The sequence below is a fragment of the Sander vitreus genome, chromosome 11, assembly GCF_031162955.1.
Source record: "Sander vitreus isolate 19-12246 chromosome 11, sanVit1, whole genome shotgun sequence".
Lineage (NCBI taxonomy): Eukaryota > Metazoa > Chordata > Actinopteri > Perciformes > Percidae > Sander > Sander vitreus.
Genome location: NC_135865.1, coordinates 19,234,060 through 19,250,407, shown reverse-complemented (window position 1 = coordinate 19,250,407; position 16,348 = coordinate 19,234,060). Strand labels below are relative to the sequence as shown.

The 16,348-nt window shown below is 41.1% G+C and overlaps 2 protein-coding genes across 3 annotated transcripts; both read right to left on the bottom strand.

The window, feature by feature from the left end:
• Positions 1 to 454: 454 nt before the first annotated feature.
• Positions 455 to 9,281, bottom strand: nxpe3 (neurexophilin and PC-esterase domain family, member 3). Of its 2 annotated transcripts, XM_078262137.1 has the most exons (6): positions 9,095 to 9,281; positions 5,373 to 5,570; positions 4,204 to 4,985; positions 1,702 to 1,772; positions 1,376 to 1,594; positions 455 to 1,289 (listed from the first exon to the last, which is right to left on the bottom strand). In XM_078262137.1, the coding sequence occupies exons 2-6, from the start codon at positions 5,463 to 5,465 to the stop codon at positions 724 to 726; spliced, it is 1,731 nt and encodes a 576-aa protein (XP_078118263.1). In that variant the 5' UTR covers positions 5,466 to 5,570; positions 9,095 to 9,281; the 3' UTR covers positions 455 to 723. The 2 variants fall into 2 exon arrangements, with proteins under 2 accessions (XP_078118263.1, XP_078118264.1); XM_078262138.1 differs by lacking the exon at positions 9,095 to 9,281 and having other exon boundaries at positions 5,373 to 5,648.
• Positions 9,282 to 11,044: 1,763 nt separating this feature from the next.
• cep97 (centrosomal protein 97) lies at positions 11,045 to 15,991 on the bottom strand. Its single transcript, XM_078262135.1, has 11 exons — positions 15,835 to 15,991; positions 14,815 to 14,957; positions 14,521 to 14,679; positions 14,284 to 14,385; positions 14,049 to 14,162; positions 13,781 to 13,947; positions 13,509 to 13,673; positions 13,167 to 13,330; positions 12,381 to 13,032; positions 12,151 to 12,226; positions 11,045 to 11,901 (listed from the first exon to the last, which is right to left on the bottom strand). The coding sequence occupies exons 1-11, from the start codon at positions 15,869 to 15,871 to the stop codon at positions 11,392 to 11,394; spliced, it is 2,289 nt and encodes a 762-aa protein (XP_078118261.1). The 5' UTR covers positions 15,872 to 15,991; the 3' UTR covers positions 11,045 to 11,391.
• Positions 15,992 to 16,348: the final 357 nt, after the last annotated feature.

Genomic DNA, 16,348 nt, shown 5'->3' with positions numbered 1-16,348 from the left:
ACATTTATCAAAGCTGTGTGAAAGTTATGAGTGTCTGAAGGCTGACCTGTCAGAGAAGTCACCGGGAAAAATTCAACTGAAACAATGTGGTGGGATCCAAGAAAAACTAGCACACAGTCTGATCTTAACGTGATGTATGATGATATCAAAGCTGAAAAGATGTTCCTCAATAAGTTAAACTATGGTTGACAAAAGAGTCGCACGTTTTGTCTTTTAAATAATGCTTTAAGTATTCTTAGAAACAAGAACTCACCAAGTCTTCAGCTTTGGCAAAACTAACAAATAAATATATGCATACATATAAAGTCCAAAATGTGACCTTGAAAGAATACCAACTAAGCTAAGGTAAAAATACTGCAGACACACACACACACACACACACACACACACACACACACACACACACACACACACACACACACACACACACACACACACACACACACACACACAAAACACTTTGGTAAGAAAAGCAGAAACAGAAGTAACAATCACCGTGCCAAAGTCTTTGGCATTTTCAAAAAAAAAAAAAAAATGTTTTGAGGGATTCAAAAAAAAAAAATATAACCGGCAGGTACACAGATCAGTACTAGAAGTCTGGCAAATCTCTCCATAAAGACAGTTTTAAAGGGTATGTAGCTTTGGGGAACACTGATTGAAGAACTGGTCGATGGATTCACACAGTAAACTCCTCCGTTTCCTTAAACAACAAGATCCACTCTTCTATAGCAGTTGGCTTTTTTTCTTCTCCGGGCAAACGTAAGACAAAAGTGTGTCTATCATGTTCTTGACTATGACTGGAGGTGGATGGAGGGCGTGAGGAAGGTGGTGCGCTAAACTCATTTGCCAGGCGTCCACCAGCAGAACGTTGAGTCCCTTGAACATGGACCTGAGCACCTCATCGAGCTGCAGGGAGTACCAGTCGCTGTTGTACAGACTCACCTCTTGGTCCAGGGCTTGGAGGTTGCCTGAGCGGATCACAACGATCGTCCCCGGCGCTCGTTCAAGAAGTCTCACCAGGGACCGCCTAATGTGACGGAGCCGCCGTATGTACACCTCCACAGGAAAGGTGCTGAAATGGGCCCAAATGCTGAGGACCACGACGGTGTTGGGACCCCCAGAGAGGCCGTCCAGCTCGTTTGAAATGTACCGCAACTCAGTGGACATGACAGTGGAGAAGCGGATGGGCGGGCCATGGCAGCGGTACTTCAAAAGAATATTATGGGTGCTGTCCACTGCCATGAAAGGCCCAACGTTTTTAGGACTGTCCAGATTAAACTCTTTTAATCCTGTGGTAGGTGAAATTAAAGGAAGTTGCATTGGGAAAGATACACAAGTATAAACATATAAGATGAAACAAAAAGACCTCACTCACCTGGTACTAAAGCAATGAGGTACTCAAACCACTGCCTGACGGTAGAGTCTCCATACATGTTGATCACCTTGTTCTTCAAACACTGAGTGATGTCAGATGAGTCATTGAACTGGTGCAATGCAACGCCACTTAATGGCCTCCATGAGTCCTCGTAGTAATATCCAGACGGTGCTAGCTTAAGAGCTTCTGGTTTTATACTGCTGCTTTCTACATCTATTTCTGATAGAAAGCAAGAAATGTTGCAGAGAAAATTAAATGAATGGAATAAATCAAAGCATGTGACATGACGCACAAACTACAAACGTTACTCTGCAGGTACACCGTACCTTTCCTGGGAGGCAACACGTTGATTCTGTCGGGTCCTGAAGCGTGTATGCAAACTTTAATGTTTACACCGCTAAGATAAAAGACACAGAATTGATCAGTGTAAACACAGTGTTAAGGTTAACTGGTGATATTCTATATTTTTGTTACTGAAAAAAGCCCAACACCAAAGGTGCGTTACTTTCCAACTTCCCCAGCCAATCTTTGCCGCTCCTACTAAAAGACATAACACTTTAAAAACTGGTCAAAATGTAGTCAAAAAGTAATTTTCTGCATCAGAACGTCGTTTGTGGTAAAGACTCAAAATAAACTACAGTGTCCATGTTCATCGGAATAAATGAAAAATGTTACCCAGTACTACGCTGTGGCTCATTTATGCGTTTATAGCTTTTGTACAACACTTAAGGTCTATGGCACAGAGGAAAAAGCTAGCTTGGGCTTTGGCTAAACAGGCAACGCTTGTTAGCAGTGGCGGATCTAGAAAATTTTACATGGGGTGGCAAAGGGGTAGCGAGAGATCTTGGCAGGGGAAGACGGTACATGGGAACCCCCATATGTAAACACACTGCTATGCCCTACTATGCCCCGCAACACCCTGCTACGCCCTGAACTGCTACAACTTTTATTTCTAGTCATAGTTCCATTATCTTTGTTACTATAATTGCCACCGTTCATCATACCAACTGCTATAATTATTAATGAATCATAATTCTCTATATCTGTATCCGTCTCTGTGTCCCAACCGGCAGTGGCAGATGGCTGCCCACCAAGAGCTTGGGTCTGTGTGGTTTCTACCCTAAAGGAAGTTATTCCTCGCCACTGTTGCACCAAATGCTTGCTCTTTGGGGAATTGTTGGGTCTTTGTAAATTATAGAGTGTGGTCTAGACCTACTCTATCTGTAAAGTGACCTGAGAAGAGTGAACTCTGTTATGATTGTGTCGTTACGATTTTATACTATAAATCAAATTGCATTTATATTTACTGATACAGACAAATAGAACAGAAAATAGAACAGAATGTGTCTTATTTTATCAGTAATTATGATCAGACAAATGTTATGATAGAGAAACTGTAAAACATCTAAAAAAATCTTTACATATCTAACCATATAACATATACAACAGAATAGAAATAGCCAAAAACTGTACTGCAATTTATATGGAAGGAGAATATAAACATACCATATGGTCCAGGGGTAAGTGCAGGCCTCTTCCTCCCTATCATCTTCATCTGCCTCCTCCTGATCACTCTCTGCCTCTGTCCCTCTCTCTGAATCTGCAGCCTCCTCTTCATCCCACAGTCAATTCTTCCTTTCCCTCTTCTCTTTCACTTATTTCTCAATCTCCTTCTGTGGTCTTCTCCAACTCTGACCCACCTGGTCTCTCCAGTTTACTACCTTCTTCTTTATTTCCCTCCTTCTCTTCCTCCTGTGCACTACTCAGAATTGTCTTGGCTGGCAATATCCCCACTTTTAGGCTTCAGCTAATATCTCCAGCTACTCTGGCCTGCAAAAGTCAAGATGTGAAAAGCTCTGGCTATCCTTGTATTACATTACACTGTAGGGCCCTGTAGCTAATAAGTAGCCTAACAAACAAAATCAGAAGAGATTTATTACATACACAACAGTTCTGTTTAGACTAGCCTTCTTAATCCCGTTGTATTTGTTGTTTTCCCAGTTTGACAGTAAAGGATGTCACCTGGTTTCATTTGTGCAGCCTTACTGCCGTGATATGCGAGAGGAAGGGGATTTTATAGTACTCCTTAACGCCACCGAAACAGCGACCCTCTGTAAACGTTATGAATTCAAACATGCCAGTTTGCAATATTTTTAATTATGCTGTTCTTGTCTTTACTAAAATCAAAACTAATGCTCTTACAAATCACGAGGGAGCGATTTGACTTTTGGCTAACGTAATAGAACTGTTGATGCTGACTCGCCTTTAGCATACATTTATTACAAATGTAACTTTAAATTAAACATGTGTTTAAACTTCACCTGAGGAAACTGACTTCACCTTCAGAGGCTCAGGGGCAGCTCAGTCACTCCGGTCTTTGCCGGGATGCAGGGCCACCACACCGCAGCAGACTCGCTAAAATTTCCCTTGGGATGAATAAAGTATCTTTCTATCTGTGCGAGCCAGACTGTGCGAACGCCGCTCTGCACGTTGGATGCAGGGACTTACTGTAGCTATGTATTTGAGGGACAGAGGGCTAAGATTACATCAACACACAATTATTTATTATGAATTAATACAAATTAATTGTTTGTTTTTACAAGCAGTTTCTTGAACACCAAAGTTAGGGGGGCAGCTGGAGGGGCAAGGCCCTACAGCAGGGGGGTCTGCTGCCCCCCCTTGCCCCTCTGTAGATCTGCCCCTGCTTGTTAGTCAAATTAATTTATTGTTGGTTTTGGTCTAGAGAATAATACCCGTCTTAGACTTTTATACAACACAAATGTATTTCATATTATAACATATTTCCCTTATCCTATAATAGTACAAACCTCTGAAAAAGCAATGCTTCTTTGTGCGTGATAAGGTGTTTCAGATAGCCTCCTTTGGCGTGGTTGATTCTGGTGTCACAGCTGAGCATTTTAGGCTTGTAGCAGTACCAGGGTTCTCCTGTGTAAAGGTCTGTGTAGTTGCACAGAGGCTGGTGGTCAGGGGGCAAACACATGTTGCACACAGTAGTTTCAGACAGGAAGCCGAGGCGGAACAGGCTCTTGAAAAAAACTCGATCGGGCCTTTCCTCCCTCAACCGTCGCAGCACAGCAACAGCCTCGCTTGAGTGCACCAACGTAATCTCAACCTGTGCAGAACCGACCCAGAGGAGCGGGAACATAGCAGAATAAAATCCATTCCTGTGGTCCAGCACTTTACCTGCTACACCTGCTCCAAGCTCCGGTGAGTGCAGCCTGGCCAAAATGAAATCCCCGCCATAGCGCTTGGGACGACCCTGGAAGTCATGCATTTGGACGAGTGCTTCCAGCTGGTCGCCCACATGCCACTCCCTTGCTCCCTTAGTGGGAAGGATGGCGAACAGGCTGTGCATGGGGTCACTCGTCTGGCGCAGGGCGGTTGGTGTAGAGCGAGGCGGAGGCCCGGGCCAGGCGATAGAGTCCAACAGGTAGCGCTCCTCCAGTTCATCTTCAGGGGACGGTTTCTGGCCCAGATGGGCACAGAAGGTGCGGTTATGATGAAAAGTAGGGAGATTCACTGGGACAAAGGATGACTGGATCCTGCTCTGGAGCTGGTAAAGGGCAGAAATAGTGTGGCAGTTCCAGTTCTGAAGAGAAAGGGAGGAAAGTTAAGAGCTGCTGCAGGAGATGGGAACATGAACCTATGACTGGCCGATAAAAATGCATAAAAGGGCAAAATACTATTGCATGTTTAACCCAAATAGGCCTCAACCTATAATAGGGAACTGTGTCACCATACTGTATATAGTGAATGTTATGTGGTGAAAATGACTTAAGCTTCTTTGAACAGTGGAGTTCTTAACATAATAATTTTCCACTCAGCTGTGAAGAAAGGTTCTGTACCATAACTGTCCTGAAAGGCTAAAGTATTACTAAGATACAGAACACGCTGTTCAAAGATAAGTGTAAATAATTGGTATCATTTCCTTTTCAAAGTAACAGAAAACCCATGTGTAGCCCACTTCTCTCTTTACCTCCACACTGTGGATGTTGCGTAGCAGGAAGTAGAGGCCAGACAGGGCTAGAATGAGGAAGATGAGGGTATATTTGGACAAATTTCGGCACATGTTGACCTCCTGTCTCCCATGATCAGGCCCTGTTTCACTCTATGCTGTCACACCGGCGATGATGGCATCATTTCGTCCTCAGCGACTGATGCTGCCGAATTAACTCTGTATACAAGAAGGATTAACAAACCGAAACTAGTACTTCTTCTATTCTTGTTTATAAAGAAACTAGGGCTGTCAATCGCAAAAACAAAAACAAAAAGTAATCTAATTACATACTCTGTGATTAATTAATCAAAATTAATCGCATACATAACGGTGCCTGAACCGATACTTTTAAGAAAGTAAAAAAAAAAAAGAAAAAAAAAAAAAAAGGGTACTAAGTTGGTGACATTAAAGAACGGCTTGTTTATTGCTAAGGCCATATGGTCAAAATTAAATGATTTAATAATAATGTATAACCATAACTTATTTCACTAGTAAATTGCTGTTTAACGACAAAAACAACCAGATAGGAAATGGACATTTACAATAACTTCAAATGCACCACGAGGCTGTAGTTTACCAGTTTCATTGAACGCACCGGCTGTGTAGTTTCTCCGACGGCAGCTGCAGATTGTTACATACCGGTGTTGAATCCTCTACAGTAAAACACAGTCACACTTTACACCGTTTAGCGTTAGCTGTCAGCATTGTAACCGTGTTTAATCCAGCTACTAGCTAGCGGTAGGCTAACGTTAGCTGCTGTTGAGTATAGTGTTAACTAGCGTCACATGCAGCGGTGTTTGTGTTTCCTGTAACGTCTGTTTCAGAGCAGCAGAGAGAAGCGCAGACATATCAGTGGCACCAGATTTTCGTCTGTATGCAAACGTCAATATGGAATGGATTAATCTGTTAATTTTTTTTAACGCGTTATTTTTTCTCAGATTAATTAATCGAAATTAACGCGTTATTTTGACACCTACCCCATCCTCTAGTTGCATTTCCTTGTCACCCAAACGCTTAGGACAGGTAGAGAGAATTAATTGCACACTTAAGGAAAATAAACTATGCAAACAGTCTTGAAGTGGCCAGATGCTCTGCATTTAGTGCTATATGTCAGCAGAACTACACAGCCGCAGGGCTACACACAAAGTGTTAATAGAGAGCTACGTCCACAGGCACAAGCCCGTGCAAGTCAGGAGATTTTGTTTGTGAAATCACTAGATGAAGTCACTGTCTCCTAAAGGACCCTAATAAGTGCTGTTGACTGCAAGAACCGCCCAAAAGGTGGAATGGAAACCAGAATGGACAAGAGAACAAGAGACACCAACGGTAACGTTAAATATTCATATTTGACAAGCTGGAACCAGTGAATTTTGGACATTTTGATTTAAAGAAATGTATAATCGAAATTGTGACCTATCAGATAATGTGATAGGTGCTCCTGTCAGATTCCCTGACCGAAAAGCACCTGCAAAGGAACTGAAGTGGCTCCCCGGCTGCTCACTGCTGCTATGTAGGCTATAGGATGCAGAAGACAAATTGCATTTAATGCATGTAGCTATTTAACTGCTGAGAAATTACAATTGAGGAACCGTTAATCGGCTAACCGTTGCAGTTCAAATCCTATTTATCCCCTTATGCTTGTTTAAATCTAGGTTATTGTGCCTGCTACTTAGCCTATACATTTATCCACACTTAGACATTTCTACAAGTTACTTTTTTTTAAATGTCACTGACATGGACGATTTTAGACCCTTTTTAATTTCATCTCAGCCCCAGGGCCCCTAAAAAATATTTTTTAATATTTCAACAATTTTATAGCTTCAAGTTAGAGTTTGCAAACTTGTCTGTTAGTGACAGAGGACAAACAATTACAGGTTCAAAGGGCTTGAAACAGGTTTATTATCCTGTGTCGCTGTCGCCGATGCTAAGCACCTGTAACCCAGTCAAGAACAGGGTCAACATAGTTTTGGCCAATCGGAGGTGGTTGTGCCAGACTCCCGCCTTTGGCTGAGCCTCTGATCTGTCAGAGGGAGAGCAGGAGACGGTTGTGAAGTTTAACGTTGGTAGTCCCCAGAGAAGAAGATAGTAATATCATGGCAAAGATTAGAACCCAAATTGAAACGTAAGCAATAAAAATTGCTGAATGTTAGAACATTGTTCCAAATTTGCGACTTATAAAGTGTCAGGTTTAGTTCCGTCGTAGTGTTAATAGTGTCAAGAAAGTTAGCTGACGTTGTTGTTCAATAGGTAGCGCAGAGATTATCAGAGATACCCAAATGCAGTTCAGTTCAGAGTAGAGAATGTATTAACAAAAGGACTACAACAAAAGGTGTCCAGAAACTGGCACAGCAAAAACGAGTTCCAAAAAATCTCAGAGAAAACCGAAATAATCAAAAACCCCAGGGAATGAGGCGACAAGGAATGCAGCGTCAGGAAAAAGCAACTCATCCACAAAACCCTAAACACACAACAGCAAACAATGATCCAACAAGAGACAAAGACAGAACAGGAACTAAATACACCAGGTAAGGAGGACTAACACTGGACAGGTGACACAACAGGTAAAACAAATCAGGGTGGGGCAGAACAATCAAAAAAGGCGGGAAACAAACAAAGACAGGAAGTAAGCTAGACAAGACAAGGGAGACAAGACAGACCACAAAATAAAACAGGAAACAGAACATAACAGAAAAACAAGACTACCACAATAAGACGGAACAAAATACCAAAACCCTGACAAGATCACACACACCTACATGCACAACGCAGCCCTGACCACGTTTCTTTGTATATAGTAATTCCATTTTTTTCTTAATAGTATGTTTGCTATTTACTCTACATGTGTTGTGTAATATTTGCTTGAAAAATTACTTAAAGTTGTTGCAGATAATACTTTTTATTCAATCAACTAATTTGTTAATCATAGTTTCATTTAATTGTGGCAGCTCTGGAGCACTTCAACTATTAGTAACATTTGCCTTGATCATAAAGCACAGTATGCTATGCTTCCATTAAGAGGTTTGAGTTTAGTCAATTTCTTTATTACACATCTTTCATACAGTGTAATATTTACTAGAAATATTAAGTACATTTATATTATTTTATGTTATTGTATGTATATAGTCCACTGTCCATTCTGTTCTGATGGTGGGCCTCTTGCGTTGCACGGTGTAGCCTAGATAAATAAGTCAATTGTTTGAGTTCAATTTCAAATGCAAAAAAATGCAAAAAGTTTGTGCAATATATTGCTTATGTTTTTTTTTGTGTAAGAATGCCTACATCTTTTAATACTGGCATTAAATAACTACTGACTATTTCACAGAGCAATGGTGTCCTTCAGTTTGTGCTAAATTGTGTTGGGGTGGCTACTGAAACTGACTGATTATGGCACAGTCCCACCTAGGATATTTTTCTGCCCCTAAAGGTCTGATCCTAGAATCGCCCCTGGTCACTGATGACTGTAAACATCCCTCCGTTTCACATTTAAGGCGATCAAGACATCAATAACGTTCAGTTAATAATGGTCAACTGCTGCTATCACATAAACGACAGCATCGGCAACAACAAAGAAACGGACGGATAATAATAACGTCACTCAATAATACATGGGTGGCATTTCTAATATCATTTATACAATCATGTTAGCTAACGTTAACACCGGTGATGCAGACGTTTTAGCCGTATAATGCTCCCCTACTTACACATTACGTCGACAGGTTAGCATGATGTCGGACCGTTAGACAGGCAGAGGAGGGTGATGAGTCTAACAGCTGGCCGGAAGAGAGGAGACAGCAGCGGCTAGCGTGGCATATCAGTGCCGGTGTAGTAGACAGGAACGTCCTGGTTACCGAGAGCTCCCAGTAATACTGATGGGATGGAAGGAAAACAGGACTGGGGTGGGGATGGGTTTATGGGTGGATCAATCTTGCTGCGTCCTCTGGTGGTCAGTTATTTTTTTTAAAAAGAGGAATTAAAACCCTGAAGCCACCTTAATGTATGGAGCAGTTTCTCCACACAGCCAAGATACATAAAGAAGAATTAGAAGAATTAAAACTCGAACAGTACAACCTCCTGTTATCATGCTGTAATGACCTAGAAACAGTGGTGGAGAGTAACTAGCGAAGTACATTTACAGTTTGGAGATAAACGTGTACTTTAGTTCTTCGCTACTTGAGTATTTCCATTTTATGCCACTTACTTCTACTTCACTACATTCCGGCGAGAAATGTTGTACTTTTCACTGCTTTAGTTAACGTTACTTTTCAAATTAAGGTTTTTACATAGAAAACATATGCTCAGTTTATATATGATCTGCTGTTTCAGATGAAACCGGTAATTCCCAACCAGGGGTTCTTGTATCCTGATGGTGCTTCAGCTAATACTTGAAAACATTGTTGAGTAGCTTACTAATTAGATTTTTCTTAAATAGCAATTATTTGATTAAAAAACTATATCAGCTGTAACACCTGAACAAAGAAGTTTAAACAGGTAGTTAAAATTATGAATACATACATAGTATAAATAAATAGCTAAAAATATTGCATAGGCGGCTGTAATGGTAATCAAAAGTACTGACTTAACATTACAAATAGTTAGCTATTTAGCTATAAGTAATGGATAAACAGTTAAAACATTTGGAACACATTGGGAATTGATGAAGGGGTATGTGAATTTATCAGGGCTGTGGGGGGGGGGTGCCTCAAACCAAAAAGGTTGGGAACCACTTGATTAAACTAACAAAAGTATATGATTATGAAGTAGTTAAAATTAGCTCCACCTTACCAACTACAGCATTAAAGTACAGGGTACATATTTACATCAATAATAATGATCCAATAATATAAAAGTATATTACTGACAGTAGCCACTCTGCATTATGAGTACTTTTACTTTAATACTTTACGTACATTTTGTTGCTTATACTTCTGTGAAATTTTAAAATGCAGAACTTTGATTGTAATAGAGTATTTTTATACTGAGGCATTACTGTTAATGTAAATTATTTGATTGTCTCCACCACTGCTTGGCAACAACTCATGAATATGAACCAGGCCATACAAAACCAAAATGTTTCACCAATTATAATGTGTTGTGGTCATTCTGCTGTGCTGAAACATTGTGTCCATTAATACATCATTTTAGTGACACAATTTTTGTGTGTGTAATACATCTTCTTTACAGAACAATGTTTGACTTGTCATAGGATGAAAAGCATATGTGTCATCAACCATCATTTCTATATGAAACCAAATAATAATTGGAAAACGATAATTGCAGATTTATTTTAATGTTTTGCTACAACATTTTCAGGTGATGTGATCTAAAGTTGATTAAAAAAAGTTCAGCTATTAACACTGTATGGGATAATTGATAATATGCTTGTTGTTTCATGTATAGTATGTATGTATGTGTATATATATATATATATATATATATATATATATATATATATATATATATATATATATATATATATATATATATATATATATATATATATATATATATATGTGTGTGTGTGTGTTTACAAGTGCACTATGTTCAGCACATCAACTCCTAACATGTATTTAACGCAGGGGATATTGATAAAGAGAATAGGATATACCATGCCTGGTCCTTTGATCAGTAGATGTAGCAACCTATTCACTGAATGTCATTAAATAATTTATTTAAAGTTACTAATACCTTCTGAAGCTACATCACAGTCATTGTCTTTACACGGAGAGAGAAATGTCCATTAAGGAACAGATCAAAGTAGTGTCATATAAAAAAAACTTGAGTTACATTCACAGTAAGGTGTTGTTTTCAAGCCTGTCCTGGAATCAGTCTTGATAAACAAAGGAAACTAAGTGCACTGCTATTTGAGATCTGGGTCAGTAATCAAGATAAGTGCAGTTGTCAGACAACATTTTAAAGAGCAACGCATCTTGATCCTACAATCAGGGCCAATTTGAACACACTCAGTAGTTCCCTACCGATGTCTATTTGGTGTAGATACTCAGACCAGGCCAGGAGTGGTTTCCTCAGTTCTTTGCACTTCTGATTGGTTGTCTGCTGCTGAGTTGGACTGTGCTGTTTTGCTGGGTGATACTGGTAAGGAGGGCTGTGGCGTTTCCGTTTTATCACTGATCACCTCCTCAGCCGCCTCCTCCCTCTGCTGTACAGAGGAGAGGTACTGCTCCAACAGGCTGCAGTCTGCGCTGTCCACACCATCGCTAGCACCAGCAAAGCCGCTACAAACAGGACTCAGTGTTTGCACCGTCTTCAGAGAGTCTGCTGTCCCACTGCTCAGGAAGCTATCCTCCTGCGCTGCCTGCTGATCACTTGTTGACTGGAAACCGGAGTCTGGGAACGAGACGTCTGTGCAGGGTGGGTACGTCGTGCTGGTTGAAGCAGGTGGGGCAGCCTCACATGGTCCAGAAGCTGATATCTGAGCCGGGGTGACAGCCTTACTAATGCTAGCCAGATGCTGCTCCACAGACTGCTTCCACAGCTGCATAGACTGGAGCTACAAGGAAAACATAGGAACATTTTTAAACTAATGAGGAAGCCATGTAAAACGTTGCAAGCCAATTTTACGGTGTATTATCTCCGTAGATTTTTTATTTTTTTATAGAAATGCTAGCAACATGATGGCAATGTCCGTCTGATGGTCTGTCGGTTGATCAGTTGGTCGGCCCGCCACTTGGTCCTGACTGAAATATCTCAACTACTGTTAGATGGATTGCCATGATAAATGACTACTTCAATCACTGACCTGTTTCCACAGAAACTTTACAGCTTCTTCCTGAACCAGCCTTTGTAACCTCTCTTCTTCATACTGCTGCTGCACTCTGCGAACAAATCCCATTTTACCTATTAGTAATCTTTGTAAATATTAGCAAATATGTATATATCCATAACACTATGTAATATTTGTTCAAGTAAAACCATTCTCATACCATAAGTAAAATAGAAAATAAACAATGCTGATGGTCAGTCACTTACATGTCCAACTTTCCAGACAGGGAGACGATGTGTTCTTGCATCCTGCGCAGGCGGATTTCACTGCGCACCTCTTTGGCCATGGGGTGACAACACCGAGTGTGCCTTCCCCTCCACCACGACTGTATTTTAATTGCTGCCCTGTCTGCTTCCATCAAACTTGATCTACTGGCACACATAGCAACTTCTTCCTGCTTGGGGGCTTCTTTCATCTCTGCCTTACCTAAGTCAGAGGATGTTTCCAGTTGATTTTGTGGTGTGCTAACTCTGACGTCCAGTGATCCAGCTGTTGTGGCTGCACCAGAAATAACTTCCTCTTCGAGAACTCTCTCTTGCTTTTCCACTGGGGGTAAATGATGTGTCTTGCTTGTTTTGTGATTTTTGGACCGTGCTGGCCGCTTTGGAGCTAGGGAATCAGGTTCAAATGTCTCTGTCTCGTCCTCGCTGTCAGAGTGGGTCGTTTGTGGCTCCAGATCAGATGTAAAGGGGAGAAAGGTGGACTCTGAGGAAAGCATGCTGCCATTGAGTTTCTCCTCATCTGTCTGCACATCCTCCAAATAGACGTGCTCTTCTCTGAGCCTTGGGCTGCGGACTACCGGCAATGATGGGTGGGAAGAATCACAGCTCACCCAGGTGTTAAACTGCACGACTGGTTCTAAACAAAAGTAGACACCCCAAACTGTTTAAATTGTTAAAAAGGACACTCTGCATCACAACTACTTGTAAAGAGAAACAATAAAAACTGATGCACCGGAACTGCCCCATAGAGAGAAAAAGATGCCCTCTTACCTGCCTCCAGGACTGATGGAGCAGCAGCTGGTTGCTTTACCTCTATGGCTCCCCCCTGTGGGACTGGATGTGAAGGACTGTGCCTCTCCACATCTAGCTGAGTTGGACGAGGAGGGCTGGGACAGCCTCCTCGGGTCTCCTCTAACAGCTGCCTTTGATGAAACCTGAGAGACAAAAATGTCAGTGTAAGCATTCAAGTTAATATTTTCTATTAAGAAGGATGTATGGCAGAGTTATCATGGCCATGAAGTGATTATTGGATGACAGTCTTTGGCGTCTCTGTGGCGTCGTGTTTTTTGAGCTTCATGTTGCAAAGCAGTACTGCTAAATTCAGATTTATACCTCTGTTTACTGAGGATCTTCTCCAGTTTGGCGTCTTCTGCCGTCTCCAGGGCCGGTGATGATGTCAGAGGGCAAACAGTGGCCAGGTATTGAACCAGCTGAACATGCTGACCTGGTCGATATGTACGTCCTTTTCCCTGGCTGTAGAGCCACTCTGCTTTGAGACTGTAATCGTGACAATTATACACAATAAATGACAGATTCAAACATTTAGCTAGAATTCCTGCATTCATCTTAACTAGCAAATTGTAACAGCATAGGAATGTACGGACCCTTCTTTCTGTGACACTACATAGCCATCCAGGACCTTCAGGCTCAGACACCAACTCATGACATATGGTCGATAATCAAAACCTGGCAGGGAGGGGGTGGCCATAACACAAGGGTTGCTCATAATGGACAGCTGCTCCAGTTCATGGAGAGGTGCCAGGTATGACGCCTATGGGATAATTAGAAGAAACTCGGTCAATGATACTTAGCCTCCATAGAATTTAAATGGAGATTAGTGCTGCTGTATCAAGTAAGGGGAACGATAATTACTTCATTAAGATCCCTTATCTCATTTTCTGCCAGGGAGAGAATGGATAAATGGGCAGGTAGGTGAGCAGGCACAGTACGAAGTGTTGTAATGCTGTTTCCATGGAGTAATAGTGTCTGCAATATTGACAGAAAATGCATTAAAGATACATAAAAGAAAATTGACAAAATAACTGAACATTATTAAATAATATATTTTTTTATGCTGACTTTTGACCTCAGACACTCCAGCCCTCACCTTTAATGCCACCAATTTGGTCACATCCCCAATGGTAGATATGTTATTGTCAGACAGATCCAAGTGTTGAAGGGAAACACAGTTGTTGAGTTGCTCAATGACCTGTGTAAAAGAGTGTACAGTCAGTTAACATATTAACACACAGGCTGAAACAATAGTTTCATCTATGCAATGACATTTTTTATAAATAATTTATATATGATCAGTTAAGTATGTGAGAATCTCTCTTCTCCTCACCTTAATATTGTTCCCAGACAGGTTGAGCCATTTGAGGTGCTGCAGATCTCTTAGCCCCTCAATGTATCCAATACTGTTATTTGGAAGATTCAGGACTGTCAACTCTGTTAGCCGAGACACGCCCATCATTCTCACCAGACGGTTACTGGCTACAGATAGCTAAAGGGAAAAAGACAAAGATTTACCTAAAGGCATTAAATCAAGAAAATATGCATGCACAGAGTCATCAGTGACTATGCCATAAGTCTGCAAAGAGAGGGAAAACCGGGAAAAGGTTTCAAAGGGTTTAACCACCTGCTGAAGGCCTGGGCTCCTTTCCAGATGGTCCAGTTTCATTATGTGGTTACGGTCCAGGATGAGAGTGTGAGTGTCCTCGGAGCAGGTGAAACTCGGATCCAGCTTTTGCATACCCCGGGCTGAAAGATCCACCACAGGTCCTTGTAGGAGCAAAAAAAGGTGGAGATAAAACAGACTGGAAAACTACACCAACTGTTCGTTTGCTAATCACCATGGCTACATGCAGCTAAGCATACATACAGTAGGGCAGACTCTCCACTAAATTTACACATAAAAGGTCAGCTTAATGTGATTAGGGTTATCTTGAGTTAGGCTGCTTGAGACTTCAAATAAACAAAACAAAAACCTGTGTTATAAACTGGAGGCATGGAGTTTGAAAAATGAGGGCATTCACCAGAGACTAATGAATGATGCTACTAAGTTACATTGTACAAATTGTAGGATAGGGTATAGGATAAACCCAGGCTGCACTGATTTCGTTTTAATCCGTCTCTGCAAGTCCTCCAACTTTATGAAAGTCTAACACTAAATCACTGCAGTAACCCTTTAAGAAAGGAGTAATAGAGAAGACAAGAGAAGGAGAAAGCAACTACTTTTGGTCGGACGGTAGAGCTTGCGTTACTTCTATTTAAATATCTGCCAAGTAACAAAAGACAATACCTTTCACTAGCTAACGTTACCTAGGCAACTTGCAGAATATTAACACAACACAACACAACACAACACAACACAACACAACACAACACGAGTTGGTCTGATATTTAAGTTTTGTTCAACTTTGCTACAAGGCAATTTATAAATCTGACGCCATAGGACTGACATCGCATGTATTGATCTGCATCCTCTGACACTGATGTTTGTAGCTAATGTTATCTAACGGCAGAAGGGCAGTACTATGTATGCTAGCTTACGTTAGCTAGCTAGCTAACTGGTAATGCACATTCTCACTACGGCTACCAATACACAAAAATGGACCATCGCTGTCTGTCTGAACAAAACAACCATAGAGCCACTTACCAGCATTTGTATCGAACTGTAAATCTGATACACCCATCCTGTCGCCTCAGGCAACACCTAACGTTAGCTAACAACTCTACTGGTGACAGACTGTTATGTGAAAGATGTAACGTTAGCGTCTGTCGCTTGTCCAACGGCTACACCAAGTAGGTTGTGGGAAATGTAGTTCAAACAGATTGTCTCGCTCATTACAGAGTGGCGTCATGTGTCTTGAAAAGACTACAATTCGCGTCGTTTCTTACCGCCAGCCAGGTTGTAGTAAAGAAATTATAACATAGGTAATAAAGTTAACGATAAAAAAAATGCAATGCCTAGAAGTGAATATATTTTATAATTTGCTTGATTCACTTCTTTATTATCGTATTTTAAAACCAGAAAACTTGGCCGCTTGCTTGCTAGCAACCAGCTAGAAACCTTCAGATTGTGACGTCAACCTTGTGATGATAGGCCAAAGTATTCATTTGATTAAACTATTTTTTTAAATAGCAAAAATATTTTATAAGTGTATGTTACG

Coding starts and splice junctions, on each gene's coding strand:
- nxpe3 (XM_078262137.1), bottom strand. CDS start 5,465: ATGTGCCGAAATTTGTCCAAATATACCCTCATCTTCCTCATTCTAGCC. Junction 4,986..5,372: donor GCAACATCCACAGTGTGGAG/GTAAAGAGAGAA, acceptor CTTTCTCTTCAG/AACTGGAACTGCCACACTAT. Junction 1,773..4,203: donor GAAGCATTGCTTTTTCAGAG/GTTTGTACTATT, acceptor CTTTTATCTTAG/CGGTGTAAACATTAAAGTTT.
- cep97 (XM_078262135.1), bottom strand. CDS start 15,871: ATGGGTGTATCAGATTTACAGTTCGATACAAATGCTG. Junction 14,958..15,834: donor ACAGTTCGATACAAATGCTG/GTAAGTGGCTCT, acceptor TGCTCCTACAAG/GACCTGTGGTGGATCTTTCA. Junction 12,227..12,380: donor CTGTCTGGAAAGTTGGACAT/GTAAGTGACTGA, acceptor ATTTGTTCGCAG/AGTGCAGCAGCAGTATGAAG.